This window comes from Chiloscyllium punctatum, chromosome 2, assembly GCF_047496795.1.
Source record: "Chiloscyllium punctatum isolate Juve2018m chromosome 2, sChiPun1.3, whole genome shotgun sequence".
Classification (NCBI taxonomy): domain Eukaryota; kingdom Metazoa; phylum Chordata; class Chondrichthyes; order Orectolobiformes; family Hemiscylliidae; genus Chiloscyllium; species Chiloscyllium punctatum.
Genome location: NC_092740.1, coordinates 143,742,333 through 143,762,215, shown reverse-complemented (window position 1 = coordinate 143,762,215; position 19,883 = coordinate 143,742,333). Strand labels below are relative to the sequence as shown.

General features: G+C 40.9%; 1 protein-coding gene across 2 annotated transcripts in view; it reads right to left on the bottom strand.

The window, feature by feature from the left end:
* Window positions 1-2,025: 2,025 nt before the first annotated feature.
* Window positions 2,026-19,883, bottom strand: part of eri1 (exoribonuclease 1) — a 65,808-nt gene continuing 47,950 nt past the window's right edge. Inside the window, exons 1-7 of one of the 2 annotated variants that reach the window (XM_072589228.1) lie at window positions 17,141-17,288; window positions 11,378-11,556; window positions 10,345-10,564; window positions 9,081-9,164; window positions 7,426-7,535; window positions 6,297-6,411; window positions 2,026-3,592 (exon numbers count right to left, since the gene is read on the bottom strand). In XM_072589228.1, coding sequence (XP_072445329.1) covers window positions 3,350-3,592; window positions 6,297-6,411; window positions 7,426-7,535; window positions 9,081-9,164; window positions 10,345-10,564; window positions 11,378-11,556; window positions 17,141-17,221 — 1,032 coding nt within the window. In that variant the 5' untranslated portion in view covers window positions 17,222-17,288 and the 3' untranslated portion in view covers window positions 2,026-3,349. Of the gene's footprint in view, window positions 3,593-6,296; window positions 6,412-7,425; window positions 7,536-9,080; window positions 9,165-10,344; window positions 10,565-11,377; window positions 11,557-17,140; window positions 17,289-19,883 lie in introns of those variants that run through there. The other variant, XM_072589233.1, reaches the window with a different exon arrangement.

The following is a 19,883-nucleotide window of genomic DNA, read 5'->3' as shown; positions in this document are numbered from 1 at the left end:
AAAAAATCACATTTTTGATATTTCTTTCATGCTCTGTTGTCTTTCTCTATTAATCTCATTTTTCTTTACTACTCTTTATTTTGTTTCTGTACATGACTTTTAAGTATTCCAGTTTATACTTTCTGGTTTAGACTCTGGGAGTTCAGTCTTAACATGCAGTAGGAAGGTTGATGATGGCTCAGAACCCATCTGTTTCCTCAACAGACTTTGCAGTTGCTCTATAACTCAACCAATGCTTTAGTGTCCTGCTTCCAGGTCTCCAGCCCATTCAGTGTGAGCAGGATAATATAGTTAACGTGGTTCCTTGGGACAACTATCACTGACAGCATGATGTGGTCTAAGTTATTCGTGAGATGTTAGCTCCAGTAGCATTTACTACAAAGACGGCAGTCTTATTGAGACAGGTGTCTTGGTGTTGTGACTAAGCTTCAACTGTTTACACTGTTACAAGATGTCAGACTTACACACTGGGTTGTTTGCTGACGTTACAACTACATTGCTTGATTGTAAAATGGACATAGCTGACTGACTACACAATGCACTGATTCCATTGTTACTGAATGTACCAAAGGTGCAGTGGGGACTTTATACTAGAATATTACATGTCATGATAACATCCAGCTGTCTTAAATATCCACTGCCTTTCTGGGATCTCTCCAGTTATACGACATCCCCCTTCCTTTTGTTTAAAGAATGGGCATGTTTTTTCCAATAAGCATCTGCAAGGATACATATAAAAGTCTGCAATGTATCGTTGTCTATAACTAACACCCACCAGCTATATCCACACAAACACCAAGCTAACTACGTACAACCTCAACGACTTAATGAATATCTTTAAATTTCATGACAAAGACAGTCTGCTTCTACCTTAAAAATATTCTGTCTCAGTCACCAATTCACACAGCAACTGCTAAAACCTTTATTGATATCCTGATTTCCCACTTTACCACAGCCTCTCCCTAACCTCCAAACAACCTGCAGTCACTTTCCAATATGTATCTCTTTTCTTATCAACTTTTACTGATTTTTCATTTCACAAAACATTAGGTTCACAATTTTTATTTGCAAATCTGTTTTATTTCTCTTTTTAATTTTGAATGCCAGTTCATGGCCTTTAACTATAGCTCCCAATTACAATCGATTTGTGGAATTATCTCCCTCAGTAGCCCCACATTGGTTCACATGCTGGATTTTAAAAGCGTTCCTAAAATGCACCTTTAAGAAATTTCAGAAACATCCTCATCCCTCAGGACTCTAATGCTCACCCTAAAGTAAACATAACATGCACTTTTTCACTATATTAGTGTCTGTGTAAATCTAAATTGCTTAGTTACTGTGGATCATAACAGTATTATGAAGGCCTACATAAAGGGGAGTGTTACACTGACTGCAAGGATGCAAGTTTACTCCCCATTCAATCCCCAAGTCCAGAGAGTGGTCAGTTAATTTTAATTGTGTACAGGTACTAGCAAGTTAGATCAATGAAAAGAGAGGTTCAACGCTTAAATTCATTTTTCAGTTGAAATAGGAATTGCATGACCAATGCGAGGTTATTTTATCTGTAGCCAATTATTGTGGTTCAGTTACAAGTACTGACATGGGGAAATTTTTATTAGGATGAGGACAGATTAGCAATAACCTTATTGAATAGCAGGGTAGGTTTCTAGGTCCCAAGATGTCCGCTCCTGCAATTATACTCAGGCACAGCTGAGTGAAATCAAAGACAAGTAAATCAACTCCACAAGCCTAGCTTTGTATAGGATCACGGAGAAGCAGGGCTATGGCTAAGTGCTTCCATTTAGATTACTTTTCAGTGGTCCAAAATCAAAATTTCAGGAAATAGTTTCCAATGAGAAGAGGAGCTGAGTCCTTCAAGAGTTTCATTCAATAGCACAATGTTACCTGTTTAGGTTTCATCATGTGGAGGAAAATCATTTATATCAGCTACCCAACCAACAATGTTGGAAGTGTGCTTCATAAACTAAAGGTTCAAATAAAGAGCACACATGGAGTTTTAAGAAATCTTTTGAAAATGAGCCTTTAATCAACAAATCCAAACAAAGGCACTGAACATCTGTAACAAGTCCCAACCTATTGAAACTTTCACATGGAGAAATGAAACGACAGATAAATTCCACACTCCTTTCAGGGAACAATGTCGACTGAAGAAATGTTATGCCCCTTTACACTGACCCTGCACCTCCATCCTTTGAGAATGAGCAGCCAAACCTATCTCCATAGTTAATACAATTAAGAGGCACTGTAAAGTGATACACATTTGTAACAAGGGGGAAGAATCTCTCCTGTGAGCTCTTGCTCGATGGAAAGTTCAAAAGGCGTAACAGCCTTCATTACTCTTGAACAAGTACAGAGTGGCTCTGTCTTAGGAAATTTAATTGCTATTTCTGCCTCCTTTAGAAGGTAAGGGAAATATTAAAGTATGGTAAGTGATGTATAAAGAAAAATAAATATTGTATTTTAAAAATCTAATGAGCATTGCAGTATAAATTCTAGCTGGATCTACATGTTCAAACAATTGGCATACAAAAGTCATGGATATAATTTGCTAGAAATTTTAAATTAGTACAAAATTAAACGTAGAGTTGTGAGAGAAAGAGAAAAGAGAACAAGTTCCCTTGAGGCAGAGAGTAAGGAAAATGACTATGAAAAATGCAGGTTACCACCATCTTTGATGGAGCAAATTACCACATTGAAATTTTCTGCTTATTAGTCAAACCCAATAAAGTTGGGCTGCATTTATTTTGGCAAATTAGCATGGCATAGGAATTATGCTGGGCCATCAATCTAATCAGATAAACAAAAATATCCCTGTCATGAGCTTAAGACTGCATAAAGTTGATTCTTGGTTTCCATTAGATAAGACAGACTTCATATGACCTTAGGATGCATATGACAAACTATTAATTAAGAGTATTTTTCTTTAAAGGTGATAATTTCACAATACTTTTGAAAGGTTTATACTCAACGAGATATAAAAAGGCGAAGCTGGATTATTATACATCAGTGCTTTTGTAGGTGTTTTGTTTTAATTAAAATTGTGGTTCTAAAGGATTAAGCTGAATTTGGCTAGTTCTCATCCCCCACACCTTTCAGCATTTTATACTGTACAGTAAGCCTCACAGCACAATTGGAATGCAACATGCAATCCTATGACTTAATTGAAAAATGTGGCACAAAATTCTGCCAGTGCTTTTGAACGAGTCAGTTTCTAAAGAAAACAATAGAGTCTTTTGCAGCTGCCAGCAAGTAGTCACAATGTTGTGTTCTCTTAAACTGACTGGGCTTACTGGAATCCAGCTTGCTCCTGTCTTGTTTCTTATGGTGACTAGATTTTCTGCCATGATGAATATGGAGGAGGAGCGCTCTCTAGTGGGGAGCTATTTGGTACATTCATCAGCTGCCCTGCTTGCAGCCCCTCATTCACTCGCAGCTCACATCCATCCTGCAGCATTCGTATAGCAATACGTGCGATGTTTCGGGAATCATCCAGCCCGCAGTGAGGCCTCCCTTCATACTTCATCCCCAGCTTTTCGAGCATAGAGGCGAGTTTGGTCTGAGTCCTGGGAACCTGCAGGCAGATGACCAGAGATTCTCTCAAAAACAGCCAAGGGTAACAGCCAAGGACAAATTTGTACAAAACGGAATTTGGAACAAACTTCATCAAGTGTTTTAGAAAAAGCTGATGCTCTCAGGTCAAGTAATTTTTTTTTTAAAAACAGAATCAATTCAAAGTCTTGAAAAATGCAACAATCCAAAAAATTAAAGACAAGATCTGCAGCAATAATCAGTTCTGATCTGTAACATCAGCAGCAGAATCAGTTAAATAAAACCAGTCAAAGTTAGCAGTGAGGAAACCATCGGACTGTCATTAAAAAAGACTTATTCAATTAATATACAATGAAGCTTGTAACTTATCCTTGACCTACACACGATTCCAGGCCCACACCGTTGTGTGGGTGAATCGTAACTGCCTTTGGAATAGGCTGAACGCCGTGACATCATCAAGGCAACAAAGTTATAAACGCCATGGAGTGATGGTCAGAATTGACAATAGAAGAAATATAGATACCGGATTAGTAAAAAAATTTCCAAGACTAATAGGCGTTTTTTCCAGGGTCGGGTGTCAAAGGATATTCTTCAAAGGTGGGTAAATTTAATTGAGGTACTGATGAATCATGATCAGATTAATTGGAGTAACAAGGGTAAGGGGCTTGATGGTCTCTCCCTGTTTGAACAACCTCAGACAGTTGGATAACAATGGCCCTTCCAACTACACAGGTGCAAGCAGTAAACACTGTCATTGATGCCATCAACAGTACCGATTGCTGATAATGTGCAAATCTGAAAATCAGTACAAAATCCTAATAGTTAAAAACTAAGCTGTGTTTTTGAGGATGGGGACTGATTCAGTAATGTGTAATAATTTAAACTTGCTATAGTTTTTCAAAAAGCAGCCCTTTTCACACATTTCAAGACCGTCATTTTTATATCAGGCTAATGGATATAAAAAAGTAATGTTGCCTTGAAGGCTACCAAATACAGAATTAATAATTCACTACTGTATTTCTAATTACAGCTCAATCATGAGGTAACTGCTCAAGGTTTAGCTCTGCTGTGTCCTCACCATAGTTCACTGCTGCCATTACTGTTAAATCACTGCTCCAGACTTCCCAAAATCCATATGCCACATTCCATCAATCCAGTCAGAAATTGATAGCATTTCAGCACTAGATGGAAATGTAAACTATCTTTGGAAATGCCAGTCTGCAGATTTTCAGAATGCAGGCCACTTATGAAACTGCTCTCTCCAGTCCAGGATCAATTTGTTCCCCCCCACCCCCCCCAAAAAAAAAACAACCTTCTCCAGCTCCTGATGGACAGCAAGCACCATCGTTCTCTTCAGATAGTCACCACTGCTGCACAAGTCAGTTGCTCCCCCTCTTATCAGAGCCACACCAGGTTGATCTTCTGCATTTTGCTCACATGGCACTTGTTGGTTCTCAGCAACTTCACATAAACATAACTTCAGACCCAATAAAGGGGGTATCTCAGGGCTAGTCAGTCAGACATCGAGATTCGTCTCTCCTCATTCCTGTATCCCCAACATTCAGTACACCCGAATTACTAGGTTATTGCCCTTGGACCATTACAGTTTATAGCCTCGGACTAAATCTGCTACATAAATACAGACTAATATTTAGATCACTGCTCCCTGCAATACAATTGTTTCAGTACTGATTCAGATCAATGATTCCAATTCAGCATCCTTCCTAAAGCTGAGGACAAAGTTCCAACTGTCCCAGCTCTCCTGAAGATTATTCTAGGCTCAAAGTTTCAGCGTGCTCTCTCTCCTTTGATGCTGCCTGACCCGCTGTGATCTCCCGCAATGTTTTTTTCATACAGATTCCAGCATCTGCAGTAATTTGTTCCTACTGTACTTGTTTTAAGCACAAATTGAACACTTCATAATTCTCTTTCAATGCATCCACTACCTTTACGCACTCACCAGTTGATGATGAGAGAATGTAAGCCATCCAGTGAGGTCTCCATTATGATTGTTTCAATAATGATCTTTGTCTACCCAAATTTATTATTCTAATGTTTTAATTTTCAATGGCAAGAATACCACAATATGCTTTAAATTAGCGACAGTGGATTAAATTCAATATCAGTATCCATTTTCTAAATGTGTAAATAACAAACATCAGGAGTGCCCAAGTGTCAATGCCATTGGTCTGGCAAGTTGGCACAACCACGTATCATCAAATACATTCAATAACACTGCTGATAACAACAAATCTTGGCATTTGGATTTACAGTCTGTTCTGCTTTAAAGCGTGTTTCTTCAACACGAATTGTCTTTAACGTGATTGAAGAATTTAGACCGTTATTTGTAGAACGTGAACTTTCCTTACACGTACTGGTCATAACGCAGTTCCAGCCCCATTACTATAGATGGCGCTGCTATTGAGAGATTTTCATATAAAGTGAGATCGCATGAGAACAGAACTATCACGTTACATCAGAACTGACTGTATCTGCTTTTGAGATTAATGCAATTTTCAAATCTTCAGATCCATAAGTATTTAACAGGAAAAAGCAACCAGTCTGAAATACAGGAACAAACGGGAATGATTTGTAAGGGTTTAAAGGGATGGACATCTGGGCCGAGAGACAGACCGCTGGTTTTGAACCTGCCTGTTGGATAATAACAAAATTTGTACTTAATTTTATTACTGGATTCATAACACCAGGAAAAACAAATTACAAACCTTGTAGAAGTTACCATAACTTTTTCGAATGTTAATCCATTTCTTTGCAAACTGTGGATACTCGATGCTGCTAAGATGGCACTGAACATTGAGGAATTTGCTCATGTCCCAGGAGCTAAGGTGTGGGGGTTGGAAATAAATTGCTATATTGAATTAGTCAGTCACATAGAGAAAGCCAAATCCAAGTTACAATTACAGACATGCAATATTAATGACATATCCAATTGTTTTGTGGAAACGCAATTATGAATTCCAGATGTTTATTAGTTGGTGGTGGTCAGGTACACAGTTCTGGATGTTAGACCAGCAGCATAGTTCTGAAGAGCAGTCCACATTCCCAGGGGCTTTAGAAGGTCTTTTATTTCTCTTTACTGACAATAACTGCACATCATGACCAGGATTATAAATCAGCCATGATAATGTGTTGTATGGCCCACTTCTGTTCCTATGCCTCATGGTCTTATCATCTTGATACAGTATTAATCGACTGCTACAAAATACCATTCAGATGGAGTTCTGGCATCAAAGGTACACTGGGTGCCCAAGTAATGGAGAATTTATACACCAGAAATTCGAACAGGAAAAGGTAAGGTAAAATTGCCATAATCTCAGAGGCAACTCTCTCACTAGAGAGCAACAGAGCGAGAAGGAAAGAGAGATGGAGAGAGATGACAGATAGTGGTTTAACCTGAGGGTTACCACAACTCAGTCGAGGAGCAAGGTTAAGGAGAGTCTATAGTAACATCAACCAGTGTGGAAATTCATCCATGCTCTTGGTGTCACTCTGCATTGTAAAGCAGCTGTCCAGCCAACTAAGCTAACCAACCCCCTACTAGAATAGTTTGTGTAAAGTATTAACTGAGTCAAACTGCATTGTAAATTAGCAGGCATACTATGGCAAATTAACAAAGTAGTCAAACTAATCAAATTATGCAATCCTCCCATTTAATCACTCAGTTTCTTCTGAATTATCTGTTGAAGGGGCAGCGCTCAGAAAGCTTGGATTTCAAATAAACCTGTCATGTGTCGTGGGACTTTTGTCTTTGTCCACCCCAGTGCAGCACCACCACATCATGAGCTAATGTCAGTCTGAAGATCTTGGTGGGTTTCATGAGGGTCTAATACATACCCATCAGTTAGTACTGCATATCTGCATTTGGTTCCAAGTTCCTTCTCTCTCATCCAGCCAACCACTTGCTGAAGAACATCTGGAAAACTCCCTGCTTTGTCAACCATATCCTGGAATAAACGAAGCATGTACACTTAAACAAGCTGAAATATTAACCTTCAATTAATTCTTGATTGCTAAATTCTCTCTTTTAAATATTAAGACAAAGAAGGTGATGACAAATATTTTAAAGTTTGGGATTTAAAGCAGTATGGAAGAAGGGAGGAATGTACTAGACTTCAATCTCCAATTGAAAATTACCTAATCTGTGGCTACATTTATACAATTATTGATAAAATATTTCCATTATTAATGTGGTCATAGAAGTATAGAATGGGGAACGCAAGTATACAAGTGTAACAGAAATGTGATAAAAGGTGAACCACACTTTGCTACTCTACCAATGCACGTTAAAAGAATTTTGCCAACTCTAAATAATCTAATAAGCCTTTCAGAAATTACTACTTAATATATCATAGTAGCGCATCGATTGAGTCTAATCATTGATACTTTGTGGCCACACATGGATATATTTTAGATATTCTGCTTTGAAAATCAGGGATGTTTTGAAAACACCACCAAAAAAATGCAAATTAAAAATGTACTTTTTAAAAAAAATTGTCTGCAGTTTTAAATCTCAAAACGCATAGTCATAGAGATGTACAGCAGGGAAACAGACCCTTCGGTCCAACCCGTCCATGTCAACCAGATATCCCCACCCAATCTAGTCCCACCTGTCAGCATCTGGCCCGTATCCTCCAAACCCTTCCTATTCATATACACATCCAGATGCCTTTTAAATGTTGTAATTGTACCAGCCTCCCCCACTTCCTCTGGCAGCTCATTCCATATACGTACCACCCTCTTCGTGAAAATGTTGCCCCTCACATCCCTTGTATATCTTTCCCCTCTCACCTTAAACCTATGCTCTCTAGCTCTGGACTCCCACACCCCAGGGAAAAGACTTTGCCTATTTACCCTATCCATGCCCCTCATGATTTTATAAACCTCTATAAGGTCAACCCTCAGCCTCTGACGCTCCAGGGAAAACAGCCCCAGCCTATTCAACCTCTCCCTATAGCTCAAATCCTCCAACCTCAGCAACATCCTTGTAAATCTTTTCTGAACCCTTTCAAGTTTCACAACATCCTTCCGATAGGAAGGAGACCAGAATTGCTTGCAATATTTCAAAAGTGGCCTAACCAATGTCCTGTACAGCCGCAACATGACCTCCCAATTCCTATACTCAGTACTCTGACTAATAAAGGAAAGCATACCAAACGCCTTCTTCACTATCCTATCTACCTGCAACTCCACTTTCAAGGAGCTATGAACTTGCACTCCAAGGTCTCTTTGTTCAGTAACACTCTCTAGGACCTTACCACTAAGTAAGTAAGTCCTGCTAAGATTTGCTTTCTCAAAATGCAGCACCTCCCATTTATCTAAATTAAACTCCATCTGTCACTAGTCAACCTGATTACTTTTATAATGCCACTATTAGACAACACGAAAATGTCAGTAAAATCTTCTGACATGTGGAAAACAAATTTTAAGCAAACATCTGACATTCAAAAGATATTTTTAAACCAAACAAAACTTAAATGAAACCTGATTACCTGTGTGATGCCTGTGAGTTTGGTACAAAATTCTGTCAGCTTGGGTTTCAGTTCTGGTCTGACATATTCCTGGAATGTATCCTCCTTGAAAGCAGTAAAATAAAAAGGGTCTTTTGTGAATATCCTCAGAGACCTTGTGAAATCTTGCCTCACACAATTAAGAGAAAAATAATGTTTGTATTTATATAGGACCTTTTGCATCCACAGAGTGTCTCAAGGCCTTTACACAGCTTTTGAATTATATTTTGAAATAATGCATACAAATTCCACAACTAATTTGTTCAGAAGGGTCCCTCAAAGAACAAAAAAGAAGAACAATGAGATACAAGAGGTCATCAACTTGAAAATAGAGTTTGATCATTGAGAAATAAAATCAGGAAGCACCTTTTAAAAGCAGGGGTGGCAAGGTGACTCAGGGTCCCAGGTTCAATTCCAGCCTTGGGCGACTGTCTATGTGGAGATTGCACATTCTCCCAGTGTCTGGGTAGGTTTCCTCTGGGTACTCCAGTTCCTTCCCACAGTTCAAAAAGATGTGCAGGGCAGGTGAATTGGCCATGCTAAACTGCCCAGTTTTAGGTGCATTAGTCAGAGGGAAATGGATCTGGGTGGGTTGCTCTTCGGATGGTCGGTGTGGACTTGTTGGGCCGAAGGGCCTGTTTCCACACTGCAGGGAATCTAACCTAATCTTTTCACCCAAAAGGTGAGTGGGAAAACTTGAAACATGGCCTATAAGATTATGTGGCCAAAGTTCTCAATAACTCCTTCAATTTTGCAGTGATTCTGTCCCAATTTCTACACTGATTATAAAAGATTTCACTGGCAAACTGTCATTAAGCAGACCCTGGAATGCAGCTGCATGTTTGGAAAACTAAACATGGTATTAAGCAAACACATTTTATACAACAGTAGTATTTTACAGGAGGAACTGCCCAGCAAAATATAACAACCTTGCAGGAAGATTATATTTCTTTACAGAGATTAAGTGTCACCTTGGCTTGTGTGGTAACATTTTTACCTTTGTCAGAAGTTCAAGCCCTAGAAAATGAACACATTGGAGCAAATTATCTAGGCTTTTTCTCCAGTTACGGCAGGAATGTGGCCGTACCTGGTAGTACAGAGGTAGTATTTCATTTGTAAATTCTTGTTACAACATTTTCCAACTTAATTGAGACTGCATACACAGATGCACAGTGCTTTATTTACGATAAGGTGCAAGATCTTATTTAAATCTCATGCAAGGTGTACAAAGCAGATGATTACTTACAATTTCGAGGGTGCGGGTATTCACAAGGGCAATGGGAAATTCAATAATTTCATGCAAGTATTCTGGTGGGTTGTTCTCTTCACATGTTGCTTCAAAGTCAATGACACAGATGTAATCGTAATACGTATCAGAACACTCTGGTTTGATTAGCAATGTTTGAGTCAGTTTCTGCTTCTTGTAGTAATTTTTTAATCGCTTTCTCAGTACATCCTTCACTCCCCTAAAGGAGATCAGCAAGAGAGCAATAACCGTGAGACATAAACATAAAGAGACAGAGGATGAAACAAATCATGTAAGACAGACTAAAAGTGAAAAATAGACTAACAGAAGGAATTGACAGAATTTAAGACAGAAAGAGAAAAATCTAATTAATAATATGCATATATTATTCCTATACATTTCATCAACAGCAATTTATTTTCCTGGTACATCATTTTCTCCAAAAGAGTTAATATATTTATAGTTACTTGCACAAAAGTATGCAACCTGCATTACAAATACAATCAGTATGGTATTGTTAGAGTTGAGAATTTGGCCAAGAGAATATTAAAGGAATTGGAAAGGACATGCCCTGACCTCTGGTTCTGTGACACAGAACAAGATACTTGGGCTCCTAAAATTATGCTCATAATTTTTACACTTAAAATCTATTTCAAACCTTTGTCAACTCTAGACACAAGACTTGACTGAAAAACAGCAAAGGCAGCCACAATGTACTCATTAGTAATTACTGCTACAGGACCAAGAGAAGGTCATATGGTTATAGAAACAAGGAAACTCTACATGGGTCTAGTTGAGACATAAATGAAAACTACACTGGCTTATTTTCACAAGAACTGGTTTTGGATTTCAGTGTCTCCACCAATCCCCACCCACCTCTTAATGACCACCAACAGTGTAGCATGCTGCACATAGAAGACAATTTTTACAACTTCTAAAGTACATTATCCTATAGAACCAGGATGCAACAGTTATCTGCCGGTGTTTTATTCCCCCCCCCCCAACCTCCATCACTGGCCAGAATGATACTTACCTGGTTTCCAGGTGGAGCTCCGCTAGCTTTGTGCGAAGTTCATCACGAGTCATTCTGTTGATATGGCCATTGGTGACAGCAATTTCTTTGTAGACTGGGTCACTGAAATCCTTAATGTAAGCAGCAGGGCTAGCTTTCATTGGTAGCTCTTGTCCATCGGTTCTGCTGCGCTGCTTCACCTGACACAAGAACAGTGACATTTAACAGCTTACACTACGTGACAGATTAGACTACTTTCTTTACAGATTTCTGCCAAACTTGGTTCACATAATACATTGTATATATTAAAAAGCTCCACTGCATATGCAAATCATGACTCCAATTTCAGAAGCATTATTTACAAATAAGAACAAAAAGGCTTGTCACCGCCTTCACACAAGCTAACTAACTGTAATCTTTCAAAATGACAATACATCATATAACATTGCCAGCTCCATCATTCTCCATCTCTCAATAAAAACTATTCTGCTTCCACCTCCAGCAATGTAATTCAGCTGGCTAGTAGCAATACAAAAATTACAAATTACATTGTTTTAAGTTATCCTGACCTAAATATCCACATTTTGTTACTGTCCTTCTCTATGACTGTATTGTAGAGGCTAGGAAAGCATGGATCTTCAGCCAGAAGGTATTGAGTGATACAATGATTGTTCCTCCCAGAGGACAAGCATTTCTAAATGAAAGCCTCTTCTCTCCTGTAGTTACAAACCATTGCATATAAAATAAGTTTCATTCCACTTGCACACACTATACTGCACAATTTAGCAATTACAAAAGCAGAAATATTTTAAATTGTTGAGGCTTACACCTTCAATGGGTCAGGACTCATTGTACTCTCAGCATCCATTCCACTTTCTTGTATGTCACAAGGTGACTGGAAAGATTCTCAGTACTGAAACAACAAACTCAAGACAAGCTAAAAAGAAATGACAAAGCCCAAAAAAAAGGCCAGAAAGTTTGAAGTACCATGATTGTTTAATTGTTTTACAATTGTTCAGTTGGCAATACTCTCAACAACATCAGAAGGTACTGGGTACGACTCCAACTCGAAGACCTGAGCACTAAAATCTAGGTTGAGACAATTGAATGGCACTGAGATTGCTCAATCCATTGAGATGCCATTAAACTAACATTACAGTGAAGTGTCATCTGCCCTCTCAGGTGGATATGGAAGATCTTATAGCACTATTTTGAAGAAGAACAGTGAGTTGGTGTCTTGTAACTATCCTTCAAGCAACATCACAAAAATGAGATCTTTACACTGTGGGAACAAAATGGCTGCTGTACTTCCAACAATGCAATTACTTCCTTTCAAAAATACTTTGCTGGATCTAAAGAGCTTTAGGGCATCCTAAGATCTTGTAAAGTGCTATTCAGACACAAGCATTTCATTTTGATGCAGATTATTTTACTTGAATTATTTTATTCATGAATAAATCTCCTCCAATCTTTTGCTTATGTACACAGTTGACAAGAATATGCTTTCCCTTCTGGTAATAAACAACTCACTAACTTTCTACACTCTAATACATTATAACATCTTAGTTTGCTGCTAGAACAAGCAGTACAGATGAAATTACTGGAATAAAGAGCATCACAAGCAGCAGCTGCTTTCACAGGAAGTATTACAAGACAGATAATACTGATGAAGGACAAAAATAAATTCCAACCTCAGAGCAAGCAGACTGTCAGCTGATGTTGAATTGTAGCAATTTACATCAGAGGAGATGAAAATTTGATCGTTTCTGTCTGATCTTTGATCTGTCCAAACTTATCCCCATGAATATCACAGGTTAATGTTGGTTGCCAAATACCATCATGAGAGAGCAGTGTTGTGAGTAGAGAAAGGAATGGGTGGGAGCGTGTGACTGCGAGATAAGTTCTGTCCCACACTTTGTTGGGCCTCGTCATGTCTTGCAACCAGGCATAACAAAATATTGCCAAGGACATCACTAATATTAAACATTTTGTTTAACGCTATAGAACTGTCACTAAGGTTTGCTGAATGATTTTTACTTGTAAAAGAGTCAATAAAGACGAGGCTTCAACTTCAAAGACAGTTCACATTAATTAAAAATAGTATCAGTACATTTGACATGCAGACATTCTAAAGTTATATGTTCTTTCTGATCTACCTGTAGTCGTCACAGGAAACAGCTCAGAATGTGTCTAGCGAAAAATTATTGAATTGCAACAGCACCACCCGTCATTTTAACCCAACTTTAAGCGATACAAACAAGCCACTTGTTCAACGTCAGCCACTTGATATAATGCATAATAAATCAACCCACTCAAAATAGCAGCCAGTTTCAGGATTTAGATCCACAACAGCATGAGATCCAGCCACCTGAGTCTGTCATTAAGGCACAAACCAACATGACTCCAGGCCAGGCCACAGTAACCATACTTTCAGTATCTTCTTCAGTGGGAATAGCTTTTGTAATAAATGCAAAAAAACAGACTTTGGTGATACCAATAAAGAGACATCTGTCAAGAGATTTATAAACATGGTCTTTGTCTTATGAAAATACATTTTTAGGAAACTGCACATTCTATAGAATCATCCTAATTTGCTGCTGTTATTTGCTTTTTGCAAAATGCTGTGTTTGAAGATCAGTTCAGGTGCAAACTGATTCTGCCTGTGCCACAGCATTGCATAACTTTACAATAAGTTAACTGACATGATTTTACACACATACGCTCAACCCTAATCCCTAGCCCCTTGCCTTGAAGCAAGAATTGAATCCAATTAACAGGTCAATTCACAACTGTGAATGAAACTTAATTCAGCAACTTCCCTCTTCTTCTATCTTCACCTCTTTCCCTGTATTTTGTGCTTGCCTAAAACTTAGCACAAAGCAGAAAGTTTGCACAACGACACAGCCATCCAAAGAGGTATCAAGTCGGATAGTAGGAGGAATGTGATGTGGAAAGGCAGACTGGTATAGAGAGGATATTTCAGAGTTGAGGCCATTGCTATGAATGCTGGAGCAATTAAAATTTAGGATATATACAAAACACAAACATCCAACTGTGGCCTGCAGGAGATTAGATAGGAAGGAAAGTATATAATCATGGAAAGAAAACCTGCTTTTCCCTCCAAAGAACACTACCTGACCTGACAACTTTCTGTTTTTAAATCAGCGGCTGTTCAGTGGGTTGACTAATGAGAAGTTATAGTGGTCCAAACTTAAAAATTACTGCAGCTCTGATGAAGAATCATTTAGACTCGAAATGTTAACTTGCTTTCTCTCCATGGATGCTGCCTGACCTGGTGTGATCTCCAGCATTGTTTGTTTTTAATTAAAAATTGTTCACACAGGCAGAGAAAGTATTTTTTTTCTGGAATTTACTAACTGAGTTACCAGAGGTTCCTCATTCCTCATGCTTTAAAACTTATGAACTCATAGAAATGGACAATTTCAGTTGTGATTCAATGATGGGTCTGGAAAACACAAGAAAACAGGAGGTGCTGGAGGCTGCCCAGTTACTTAAACCTGCTCTGCCATTTGATTCTCATATCCCTCCAATCCCTTAATGTTCAAAGTCTGTCCCTCTCAACCTCGACAAAGCATCCACAGCTCTCTGGTAACAGAAAACTGCAAATGTTCACAACTCTTCAGCCTGAATAACTCTCCCCGATCGCTATGGTTCCCTATTTCTAGACCCTTCAGGTGAAGGAAACAGTGCCTCAGCACCTGTCAAGTCTTCAATAAAATGTTTCAACAAGATCACTTCTTGCCTCTGCATCAGAAGATTGTTGCCGTAAATCTAACTTCATCGTCTTCAGCATATAAACTAGAACACACCAGTGCAGTACTCAAAAGTTCTTATTCAATGACCTCACAATAAACCAAATTTGCTGTTAACTAAAAAGCAATCACACCTACAGAGTATAACTGACAACATCACAATACCCCATATCACTCTACAACCAAACTCTCGCACAATGTAGCCACTGTTGCAAAATAAGAAACATAGCCACAAACAGCAATAAATTACTAGGTGCATTGTAAGCATTTGTTGAGGGATAAGCAGTGGACAAAAAAAACAGTGAGAACTTGTTGTTGCTCATTTTCAAACCGTGGTCTGTATCTTTCATGTCAGCCTGAGGGAATTAGTGTCTCATTCAAAAAGCAGAACTGGGTGCTACATTGAAATTTGAATCTTGATTGCACATATTCCTCCATAATAGGATTTGAATATTATGTAAAGATGTGTCAGTCTATTTTGAGAAGAATGAGAATAGGTGCGGCAAGATTTCCAGAAGAGGCCAGTTTCCTTTTGGATCGCTGATTTTGAACGTTTGAGTTCTCTAGGTTTTGGAAAGGGGAATCTCTGGGTTTTAAATTCAGACTTCAAAGGGTTTCTCTCCAGGATTTCAGGCAGGGATGTTTTGAGGTTTGCAAAGGAGTCTTTGGAGGGGATTTCCCCTGGAGTTTCAGAGATGCCCCAGGTTTGGAAGATCTCTTGGACTGTAAGGCTGCCCTAGTATTGGACAGCAGTCTTTAGGTTTTCAAGATTTCTCAATGTCAGGGGGGTGGATTTTAGGGTTTCCGAGGTATCACAGTTTCACGAGGGTCTCTTTTCAAACAATCCTGATTCAGGGGGGTTCTATAGGGTTTAAGCAGTACTGCAATTTTGGGGGATGGGGGGTGATATCTCTCATAGTCCAAGAGAAGTCCCAGTACAAGAGAGGTCTACGGGTTTTCTGGGGCGTTATAATGTTGGCTGGGTCCCTGGGTGGGGTTAATGCAGAGTGGTGGTGGTGGTGGGAGGGGGGTTGAGTTTCTGCATTGTGGTGGTGTGGGGTCAGTCTTTAGTGGTCAGTGTGGGGGGAGATCTCTCTTTGGGTGGGGGACGAGGAGGTAAATCTGTCTCTGGGTGGTAGAGATGGGGGGTAGGGGTCAGTCTCCAGGTGGTGGGGGCAGCCTCTCGGTGGTGATGGTGGATGTCAGTCCCGGTAGTAGGGATGGGGGTAGATCTGTCTCTGGGTAGTAGAGGTCATTCTCTGGGGGTGAAGAGGGATCAGTCCCTGGGATGGGGGTGGGGAGGAGTCAGCCCCGGGGGGGGGGGGGGGGGTCAGCCTCTACAGGTAGGGACGTGTCAGTCCCTGGGGGGGGGGGGGGAGAGGGGTCAGTCCTGGGGGGGGGGGGCAAGAGGGGAGGGGTCAGTCCCTGGGGGGGGGGGAGGGGCCAGCCTCTGCGGGCAGAGAGGTGTCAGTCTCGGGGGGGGGGGGGAGGGGGAAGTGTCAGTCCCTGGGGAAGGGGGGGTCAGCCTCTGCGGACAGGGAGGTGTCAGTCCCTGGGGGGGGGGAGGGGGGAGAGGTGTCAGTCTCGGGGGTGGGGGAGGTGTAAGCCACTGCGGGCAGGGAGGAGGTGTCAGTCTCGGGGGGGGGGGGGGGGGGAGAAGGGGAGGTGTCAATCTCTGAGGGGAGGGGGAAGTGTCAGTCCCTGGGGAAGGGGGGGTCGGCCTCTGCGGGCAGGGAGGTGTCAGTCCCGGGGGGGGGGGGGGGGGGAGGTGTCAGTCCCTGGGGAAGGGGGGGTCGGCCTCTGCGGGCAGGGAGGTGTCAGTCCCGGGGGGGGGGGGGGGGGGAGAGGGGGAGGTGTCAGTCCCTGGCGGGGGGGGGGGGGCGGGGGGGTCCCTAACGGTTAACGGTTGGAAAGCGGGAGTGGGGGTGGGGGTGGGTTGGGAGAGTCTCAGGGCGGATCATCGCTGGCGGGAGATCTCCGAGTTGCAGATAATCCTCCTCTGGCTCCTCACCTGGCCCTGGCCTGAGCCGGGGCCTGGGCCCAGGCCGCTCTCCGCGGCCCTCGGAACGTTCTCTTTCTGCTCCTCCTCCATCGCCGTCCCCAGCACCGTCAGCCTGACATGATGTCATTTCCATCTTCCCCCCCAGCCGCGAGTGCGCCGTGACGTCACTTCCGGCCGGCGGGCTGGCACACAAGTCTGCGCAGTGGGCTCCGTGGCGCCCGGTGTGGAGTCTGCGCAGTGGACCCCTAGATGCCCAGTGTGGAGTCTGCGCAGTTGAGAGACCGGCAGAGAGTGGAGCTCAGCAGACAGCCTTAGGATAGGGGGCTTGTGGTGTACTGGTAGTGTCCTCTATCTCTAGGCAAGCCCACCCCCCCCATCTATTCTTGAGTAAAACAAAGAACTCTGTATGCTGAGAGATTTGAAACAAAAAAGAAATTGCTGGAGAAACTCAGCAGGAGCCAAATTTGCAGATAACACAAGAATAGGTGGAAAGGCAGGTTCTTGAGAGAGTTAAGCAAGTGGGCAAAAAGTTGGCAAATGGTATTTAATGTGGGAAATGCAAAGTTGTTCATTTTGGAAGGGAGAACAAAAGAACAACATATTATTTAAATGAAAAAAAAAGCCACAGAATGCCAGGACACAAAGGGACTTGGAGATACTGTGCATGAAACACAAAAAGCTAACACTGAGGTAATCAGGAAGGCCTGATTGTTGGCCCTTATTTCAAACGGTTTGAAGTATACAAGTAGGGACTCTTACTGAAATTGTACAAATTGCTGGTAAGATCACATTTGTAGTACTGTGAGCTGTTTAGGTCCCATAAAAAAAATGTTATCTCATTGGGGCCAGTTCAGGAAAAGTTCACTAGGATGAACCACAGTGAGGAGAGATTATCTTATGAACAAAGACTAAACAGGTTGGTACTCACTGGAGTTTAGAAGAATAAGAGGTGATCTCATTGATTGATTATACCAAAGTACAGTGACAAGGCAAATCATACTCAACAAGGATGTATAGATCAAAAAGACGTAGACAGAGGCATACAAGTTACATTGCACAGGACATGCCCTAGGTGACATCAATGTTAGCAAGATCAGCATTATTTAAGGCTAGAGAGCATATTCATCAGTCTGATAATGGCCAGGGAGAAGTTAATGTGTATGTTCAGGCTTCTGTATCTTCTGCCTGATGTAAGAGGGTGTGATTGTTCTTTTTTGAAAATATATTTTTATTGAAAATAAAAGGAAAAGAAAAAGTTTTTTTTAATATTAGAACAAATTCAAAACCAAACAATTCAAACCAATGTTAAAAAACAAACCCACTAATTACGTAGATAAATAAATAATAACTAGTAACTAAGCTACAAAAGGAACATCTTAACAGTAATAATAATTATAATAACAACACAGATCAACAAAACAAAGCAAGAGCCTTTGATCATCGAGTGCATACGTATATACATATTCATATATTTATAATTCTTCCCCTCTGGATTCCAGATTCATTACGTAGAATTGCTCTTATTAGTATGGCGGACAAATCTGTACCCAGGTTGTCGAAAAAAGACAGCCACGTCTTATAGGAATTTTAAGTTTTGTGGTGCACCATACTCATAAGAAAATCCAAAGGGATGTGCTCCATGACTAGCTTACGCCAGCCCACCAGACGTGGGGGATTTTCCAACACCCACCTGAACAGAATGTTCTTTCTTGCACAAAAAGTGAGGATACTGAAAAACTTTTTTTTGTGTGTGTATCCAGTGAAAGTGAATTAACAAAGCCAAGGAGAAGAGATACTGGGTTCATCTCCACCTCCATCCCCAAGGCCTTCTCTATTTCGCCTACCACAGCACTCCAGGATGCCCGCAGTCTTTGGCAGAACCAAAGACAATGAGTAAGCATGCCCATGCTTACTTTACATTTAGGACACATTGGAGATGCTTTCACTTTAAATTTTGTGAAGTGGTCTTGGGCCAAATGGACCCTGTGGTGAATCTTCAATTGCAAGGAATGGGTCCTGTTGCAAATTGAAATCTTCCTTGCATTTTCCCAGATGTCCTCCCATATTTCAAAAGAGATCTCAAAATCCAGCTCCCTCACCCATACTTTACAGAGCCCTTTGGTCTCGTCCAAGGGACTTCTCCCAATAGATGATAAGTGTTGCTAACAGATAATGTACCCTCAGCACTCAACACCCTCTTCTCCATGTTGGATCTAAAAGGATCAGTTAGAAGTGTGGTCTCTTTTTATATGAAATTTCTAACTTGAAAAAAACAAAAGGGGTCCCTAGGAGGCAATTCATATTTCTGAGCCATCAATATGTCCCCTTCAAATAAATCACCCAGGCAAGACACACCCCTAGTTGCCCATAGTTTAAACGCGAGTCCATCATCTCTGGCTGAAATGCCAGCATACCAACTATGGGTGTCAAAAATGATGTTTTGGCAATATTGCCCTCACCCTGATGCATTGCCCTCCACGCCTTGATCGTATTGATGACCATTAGGCTATGGCAATATTCCTAAATTGTTCTCATTTTGTCTAAGAACAACAGGCTAATAAGGGGGCATCTTGCCAGAGATGCTTCGATGTTCAACCAAAGTGAGTGAGGGTCCCACCCCCACCCAGCCCAAACATTCACGTCATAGAGTCATAGAGATGTACAGCATGGAAACACACCCTTCGGTCCAACCCGTCCATGCCGACCAGATATCCCAACCCAATCTAATCCCACCTGCCAGCACCCGGCCGAT